The sequence below is a fragment of the Etheostoma cragini genome, chromosome 9 (assembly GCF_013103735.1).
Source record: "Etheostoma cragini isolate CJK2018 chromosome 9, CSU_Ecrag_1.0, whole genome shotgun sequence".
Lineage (NCBI taxonomy): Eukaryota > Metazoa > Chordata > Actinopteri > Perciformes > Percidae > Etheostoma > Etheostoma cragini.
The window spans coordinates 15687728-15696338 of NC_048415.1; the positions used below are offsets into that span (position 1 = coordinate 15687728).

Consider the following 8611-nt stretch of genomic DNA (forward strand, 5'->3'; position numbering starts at 1 on the left):
AATAAATAAATAACGACGATGTCTACAGGACAAGATAAGAAAATGTACTGGTTGGACAGTACAAAATAAATTAAGATAACAGGACACAACTTTTTCTTTTTCTTCTCTGATTCCTTCTGATCTATTTCTTCACTTACACTGTCACTCTGTTGAAATATGCACACATGGGTACGCTCTATAGGGTTTGTCACGTAACGGACCCATGCGCTGACGTGCAGTAACATGCAAGTGGCCCAGTAACTGGGAATGAATAAAACATGATTATTGTAGTGTTTCAAGCAAGCTGTAAATTAAACAAAACCAAGCCAAACAGCCAACAGACATGTGCTCCACAAAGTAAACAAAATATTAAATACTTATTGCGACACTTTTGATATATTGCAATAACGATATTGAGTAGATTTAATAATCTCAGTGCTAAAACGTTAATGTTACCTACTTGTACTGATTTGAATTTGCTGCTTGATATGTTAAGTAGGACCAAAATACACTCACAAAGCATGCATAAAAAAGGAAATATGCTTCAGAAAAGATTTCTATCTATACTGAAACCCTTCAATATTATGTCTTAAAATGAACCTGCTGTGTGTTCCCTGTTTAATTTTGTTTATAATTTATACAAGGTCCTTGGGATTATTTTGCATTGTTGGGGTCAAAGGTGGGGACAATATTATTTGTATATACAGTAGTTCATATATTGTGTATATATGTCTTATAATGGAGGTATAAATAAATAACGAAGACCACGTATTGGAAGACGTTTGTTAAAAGAAGAAAAAAAAAATCAAAATATTGCATAATGATTTGATTTTTAAAGAATTGTGACTAGTATATGTACAGACTGGGACATTATACAGTTGTGAAATACAAGTAAGTTAGAGCTCTCTGGTGGACAAACTATGTAATGGTGACACCAAATAACTACAACCTATCTTTGGCATTTCTGTTACTGGTATTTGTCTTTGGTCTATCGGCCAACATATTTGCTGATTCTGATATGTCTGTGTTAAGCTAATATTGGCCTGGCTTAGTTGGAATCATTGGCGACAAAAGGACAAAGACGGATTTTGTATTTGACTTTATAGAATATTAGATACCTTTACTTTCTCAATGTTACTGACAGTAAATCTCTTGGATGAGTACAAATGTAAATATCCTGTCATTAGCATTTGTTGAATGCCCCATTTTGCTGCTGCAAAAGTATATTTCAGTGCAATACAAGCCAGTAGGGAAATGGTGAAGGTTAAATGTCTTGCTCAACACATTGACCGTTGTATTATACTGGGAAAAATCACATAGAGCTTTGAGTTTGCATTAGGAATGTATATGAATCTCTCTAGACCTGAGATGTGTGTTGTTCTTCCTGGCAGCGTTTGTTAAACACATCCAACGTGTTCAGTTTCACACTCTAGGTACAGTCAAGACCCCTTGAGTTTTTTCAGCGGGGATTTTCAAAATAAATGCCTGAGTGTGTTTAAGCTGATTTTCTGGGTTTAGTGTTTCAGGGAGTAATGAAACAGAGATGTGAGAAGCACAGATGTTTGGTTCCAGTAGAGCATCAGTCAACTCCCTGCAGAGGAATGCCTGACTTTTCTAATAAAATATAATCACATGTCAAAAGGATTAGACATAATTTTAGTTCCACAGTCAATAAAGACATTCCATTAAAGAAATCCCATGAAAAGAAAATGTAGAGCCTCCTCCTGCCCAGAGCGGGACATGAACAGTGAATCTGGGGCTGGCCTGATGGTCCTTGGTTAAATTGATGGGAAAATGGCACACTAAGAGAATAAACGTTTATTATGTGGCTAATGTCAGCATGCTAACATGATCACAATGACAGTGGTAACGAACGCTTAGCAAATATGATGTTTAGCATGTCAGCATTCTAAAATTAGCGGATTAGCATTAAGTACAGCTGAGGCTGAGCGAATCTCATTAGTTCTGCAGGTATGTGGTCAGAAAAGGTCAATTTATAATGTTGACCAGATGATGGTGCTAGATAGAAAGTAGGGCTGCACAATATGAGGAAAATATGCGATAACGATGTTGAATATATTGCGATAACAATATTACTTGCGATGAATTAACAGATATTAGAGTGTACTCTGTTCTACCTTTCTGTTTCTTTAAGTATTCTTTAAAAATACAACAAATTGCTTGTTTAATTTAAAACAAACAATTATTTATAACATTCTTTTATTGAAAAATTAAAACATTGGATTGACAATGAACGGCACTACTAAAAAAGAATGACATACACTTCAACGCGCAGGTTTCTACTGTTATTTTCTTTCAACTAACACAAAACATGTTGTGTCTACCGCGATATGTTGCAATATATATATACACACACACATGTATATTGTGCAGCCCTAATAGAAAGGTAAGACTAAAAACAATTGGGAACAATTTCAACAGTTTTAACATTGGGCACAGCATGAGTGTCGATGTATTAAGCGTTTCACTAAAAACAACAATGCCACTAGACTTATTTCAGTCTGGACCTTAGTGGTGGACTGACTGATTCCTTATCCAAAAAGCTGCATATCCGCACCTTTAAAGCTTACTAAATACTAAATACTAATACTAAATACTAAATCTACTTTGTTTAATCTGTTTAACAACTACATGGAGTTCTGACCTAGACCATTCCTTTAATTTGGAGAATGAATTTGCGTAAGAAAATCGTACAGGCTAAATGATTACCAGATCCTCTTAATTTCTTTAGTGCAGAACACAATGTGCTGTTTATTGTTCGGCCTTCACAACTGCATTCCATTCAGCTGATTGACTTTTTCATGCATCTCCCCGTTTGCCTTGTTTCAAAGATCAGTTGAAGTATTTCCCCCCACATTTTATCCCTCTGAAATCCCATTCAGGTACAGTAAGATCTTTTAGGCTACATATTCATTGAACCCAGCCATAAAAACATCTGCAGGAGGCCATGCTATCCCTCCAAAAGACATTACCCCCTCAGCCCTACTTTTCCCTGCTATTGCTTTAGTTTAGGATTTTTGAGTCCCCATACCTTGACAGGAGAGATTTTAATTGCCACAAAGATATGTAGAAAATGTATCTGGCTTACACGCCGACCTGTAGTCATGTGAAAGGTATGTTTTTGCAGCTGACATTCCAACCTGATTCTCTCACTCACTCACACACACACACACACACACACACACACAATGTATATGCCCATAAGCAACACATTGTTGCCTTATTGTCTGAACATTTCTTAGTTCTTCCAAATGTTTCAGGAGCCAAAAGGATCATTTGGTTAATGTTAAGATCTATTTAACCACAGGAACTTAGGCTGGCTCACATTCATCTACGATTACAAAATGTGTCCGTTTTATGTCCCACATTAGTGTCTAAAGCAATAATTCCTTGCATGAGCAGTGACTCATTGTTTCAATATTGCCATGGCAATGTAATTAACATTTTTTTTCCAGAGTAGAGTATGTCCAAAGAATTTGGACAATGAAGTGTAATGTTTTGTTGGAATTTGTACATTTCTGTATTTGTAACCATAGGAACACAGTTTTATAAGTAATGTAAAAAAAGAGACATCATTACTGATGTATCTTGTGTTCCTTTTCCTTTTTGTTTGGTGATACATTCTTGTTTCCCCTTGCAGATAGCTGGCCAACATAAATAACGTGGCCCCATGTCCGAAGTTTCCAAGCATATTTACAACGGAAAACGATAGAAGTTTTTTCAGCTATCTAAACCATTTACTATAAATGTCAGACTTTGGTATCAATCCAAAATGAGTAACTTGAGGGAAGATAAAAGTTTCTCCACCCTCCAACAGCAGCCTGTAGATTCAGAATAAAGTGCACTTAAAAGACATGTTACAGTGTTACTGATGTTCAAAGATGCAATTATACACAAACCTGAACGTCTGCTAATTTGTTGTCATTCTGTAAGGCCATACAGGGAACTTTAAATAACCCAAGAGAAAATAATGTGATTACCTGAGTAAGTGGTGGACTAGAATCCAAGAGCACAAAACAAAAGCAATCAATGTAACAGGAAAGTTCAGCTTTACTTTGTTTAAGTCAGAGAGGTTGGGTTTTTTGGGGCGGTCGGTTTGTGTTTCTCCAAGAATCAAGAAAAAGGTTCGAACAGTCAAACAGAACTCACAAATGCTGCAAAGCTAGGCATTGCACACTAGACGACATGACAGAGGAAGAATGGATCTGGGCTGGTAAATATAGAAAGTGGCTAATGAGAGAAGGAGGTGCAGGCGGGGAGGCGGTTAGGGACGCTCAGCTGAGGGGAATGAGGTGATTGCAGGGCAGGAGTTGGCACGGGTTGGCATGGGTGGTGACAAATAAACAGGTTTTTAACAAACTGGTAATGTGTCTGGGGAGACCTGGTCGTCTTGGGGTTAAGGCCCTGACCATGAACTGGTTTGGTTTGTGTTCTTACACGTCTCTATCACTGCAGCAAGATAAACCACTGGAAATTAGTTAAAACAACTTCAACTTGTTTTAAGTTGCTCTTTAAAGGGTCCGCCATCTTACCACAAAACACAGTTTTACAACTTTTACCTTTCATTTAGAATTACTCAACAATTCAAGGCTATGATTAAAAAAAATGATATTGATATTGTTTCTCGACATTCTGCAAAGTTTTATTGCTTAATGCTTTGAACACCACAAAAGACATTCCCTTCTCCGTGTATTTGAGTGGCAATGCTGTTTCACTGGCAAAAAACTCATCAAGTAAAAGATTGACATGAGATTGTTGTTTTTATACTAAACGTAGAGGAGATTTGGGTGGGGAGACCTTTTAAAGGACATGGGAATGAGCAGTACTCCAAGCAAAAAGCAAACAAACAAAGACTTTAAACTTTTTTCCTGGCCACACAGTCTATATCTTGTCATAAAGTGAATCAGACCTCATGTATTTCCTTGTTAATAACAATAACATTTCAATTATAGTTAGTAATTAGCAAGGCACATTCAACAATGTGTCATTTTAATGTGTCAGCAATTAGATGTAGTAACATTTGTGAATCTGTCATACCTAATCAGGCCTTTGATTGACCATATTTATGTTATTATTGTTATTGTTGGCAGCAACATTTGACTTGGCATCTGTGTTTGTCAAAGCTCTCTACCCACAAAGTTGGTGTAAAGGAATATCTTAAAACAGATGCAGGCCTACATCTATTTCTCTGGTTTCTTTCGGTATAATCAGATCCTGATATAGCTTTCTGTTGATGCCACTCTGTAACGGATGTAGATGCTTGACTCTCAGATAGAGCCTCCAGCTTATTCTTGTGGTGTTCATTTATGGCAAATGAGTAACAATTTTATAATGATTTATGGTCAGACATGGAAAGGCTGCAAAGACATATTAAGGGCATATATTTCAAACATATGCATCCCTTTACTGGCCACAAAGGCTGAAATCAAATAATACTCAGGGATTGGTTTCACACCGGCTGCCAGACTTTCAAGTTTGTTCTGTAAATCAGAAACACAGTTAGAAGGGCCAAACAAAATAATGTTAGTTTGTCTTTGTTTGAAGTAATTAGAAGTAATGTGTGTATTTTATCACTGGAGAAGTGTTGTGCACCCCTAAACGAAGCTACGTTGCGAGTTTAAAATCAAACATGCAGCAGTGTGTCATCAGCATAGAAGAAAACGTTGTTTTGACAATAACCTGAACTAGCAGGAGCAGAAAAAAACACACCAAGAGCACAAGCTTGATTTACTGTATACAGTATAGCACTTTCAATGAGATAAAATTGACCAATACAAAGTGAAATCAAAAATAGATCTTAATCTTTTAAAGATGAGCACTGACTTGGCTTCAATAACAACAAAAGCACAATTACAGGTGGAGTTGTGTGTTGTGGAATAACATGCTGTACATTTAATATCACATTCTACAACAGATATTTTAGAACCATGATTATTTTAAACATGTTGTCTTTCAGGGTTAAATTAAGTTAAGAAATTCAGTTTATCCCAGTTTTTTAGGTGTGTTTGGCATTTTGTCTGGAATCCCACAGAGAGAACATAACTCTGCTGCAGGTCTGATCCAGATGCACTAGTCTGACACGCCTACTGTTCAGTCTGAGAGGTTCCACAACTACATTACATACATTACATACAGCTGCAAACCAGGGTTAACTGGATGAAACTTTATGTTTTGTGTCATTTAAATACCAAATCAGGGCTGATCATGTAACCTGAGAGGCACAGAGTGAAGCCTTGTCGATTTCACCTATTAAATCTTTTTCAATCCTGGAGGAGAAAATGCACTAAGGACAACAGATGAGGAATATAAAACCTCAAATAAGACAAATCAGGCTTGCCACACTGAGTGAAGGATCAGGAAAGAAGTAATAAGTGATAGGTGAGATGAGTGTGAAAGGAAAAGGGGATGAGGGAGGGAGTTGAGCTGAGCGTGAGAATGACTGAAAATGGATAAACAAAGGGTGGGAGGGGAAGACGGTAAGACAGAAAAAGAGAGGTGGTGGAAGTGAGTGAGAGATGGGCAGGGAGGTATAAAGAGAGGGAGGGAGTAATATAAGAGAGGCAGCCATAGAAGGAGAGGTGACAGAGTAGATTATCCTCCTCTCTGCCAGCCTCATCATGCTCATGCTGCAGATGTTGACTGTTATCTTTCTGACTGTTATTCTCCTGGCATCTGTGGAAGGTAAGACACAACCATACTTAATGTGTGTGTGTGTGTGTGTGTGTGTGATAGAGAGAGAGAGAGAGTGTGTGTGTTTGTGTGTGTCTGTGCGTGTGTGTGTGTGTGTGTGTGTGTGCATGCGTGGGTGCATGGCTTGCATCCACCCTGCAGGTGGACAGTGTAGCAAAGAGAGTGATGGCGAAGACAAAAAAGGAGAGAAGAGGGACAGCAGCAAGAGCAACAGTGAGGGAGGCATGGATGTAAACAGAGGGGCAGAACGCAGGAAGACGAGCATCAGAAATCAGACAACACTCAACACAAAAAGAGTCTCAAGGCTCAGTCCGTATGATTGGTGTCGTCTCATCTGTTTTTTTTTAAATGTTGTTTAAACGCTGGATCTGCAGTATTGTTCCTGAGGATGGATTCAAAATCATTTGTGGCATAGCAAAGCAGCACTGTCCTATTTTAAATCTCTTATTGCTCCTGCTTTCTCCATCACATTTTAATTTGTTTACACCTTTGATTTGGAGGAAAAGGTATCATGGCACCCCCTACACACAAACACACACTCCTCCTCTCTTTCTCTCACTTTCTCTGCTTCTCATTTCTGTATGTTTTAGGCAGCACAATTAGATGCGATTGAAATACCTCTGACATTCTTGTGTGTAATTGTGTGTACACATGTGAGTGAAACTAGAGGGCATGTGCACAGTCTGCAGAGCAGATAGCATTTGGTTGTATACTTCAGACTATTGACTTGAAAAATCATGATTCTGTGAAATAAATATAAATGGGAAGTAAATAGGAATGTTAAATGTTCCTTATCTAATGTCAATGTTGGTAGTGGTGATGTGCAATAATCATACTGTTTAAAACTTGTGTGGCTGTCATGGTGTTGCTTCAGTGTCCTGTCCTCAATTGAGAAAAATGTTTTCACTCTGAGATTGCCTTGTAAGGTAGATACAACAATAATTGTAACAATAATAATAATAATAATAATAGTAATTATAATAATAATAATAATAGTAATAGAAGACAGTAAGCCAACATAATTAATTGAGCTTGACACCAAGGAATTTCAGTATAATACTTTCGATTTGCTTTCCTAATGTCTTGTTTTTTGTTCTTTGTTTTCCCAGGTAAAGGTGTGCAGATGCAAAGGGATGTCCAGTGCTGCATGTTGTACTCCCAGGGCAAGGTGCGTTCCAAAGATGTGTTGCAGTTTGAGGTGCAGATGGAGGGGCCCGACTGCAGTATACGAGCCATCATGCAAGTATTTCAACTATCCACTCCTGGAGCTAAAGAGCACACAGCAATCTGCAGGCATGGAAAATATGCCTCTTGTTAGAGGAGGGCAGAGCCGGGCTGAGAGGCATTGTCATCTTTCCAGGTCATGTTGTTATGGCAGGGGTCAGAGCTTTATTTGCCAGGGAAGTAAGAAAGGAAATATGTGGGAATAACAAGCCATCTGAAAATACCTTCCGAACCAGCTGAGCCCTGCCGCAGCCATTCAGTCAGAACAGCAGGGTTTAGTTAAGTAAACCATTCCACATTATGATACCTATTGTTTCCAGTGGGTCACAGAAGTTGGATGTAGCTAGGGAATGAGGAGCTTGGTTTGACATGCGGTCCAGTTAAGAAAAACATGAGAATTCTTATACAGTGGCTACAACAGTTTCTTTCGGTCCTCTATAATTTAGTGGTTCCCAACCTCTTTTCTTCAATTGCTCACTTTTGATCACAGTTTGATTTCTCACTGCCAGAGGAAAAAAAACATTATTTGACTCTATTTCCAGCCAATCTTCTTTATGATTCCTTTGGGCTCAAACTTTCTCTGTAACCCTCCCCATCATTGCTGAATCAGTTCAATTCAATTCAATTCAATTCAATTCAATTTCAATTCAATTTTATTTATAGTATCAATTCATAACAAGAGTTATCTCAAGACACT

At 37.9% G+C, this 8611-nt stretch overlaps 1 protein-coding gene across 2 annotated transcripts in view; it reads left to right on the plus strand.

Annotated features, from left to right (window-relative positions):
- The first annotated feature begins 6473 nt into the window (after positions 1 to 6473).
- The window catches only part of ccl44 (chemokine (C-C motif) ligand 44), a 4140-nt gene continuing 2002 nt past the window's right edge, over positions 6474 to 8611 (plus strand). For both annotated transcript variants that reach the window (XM_034882074.1, XM_034882073.1), the window contains exons 1-2: positions 6474 to 6681; positions 7800 to 7929. In XM_034882074.1, the coding sequence (XP_034737965.1) occupies positions 6618 to 6681; positions 7800 to 7929 (194 nt within the window). In that variant the 5' untranslated portion in view covers positions 6474 to 6617. The remainder of the gene's footprint in view (positions 6682 to 7799; positions 7930 to 8611) is intronic.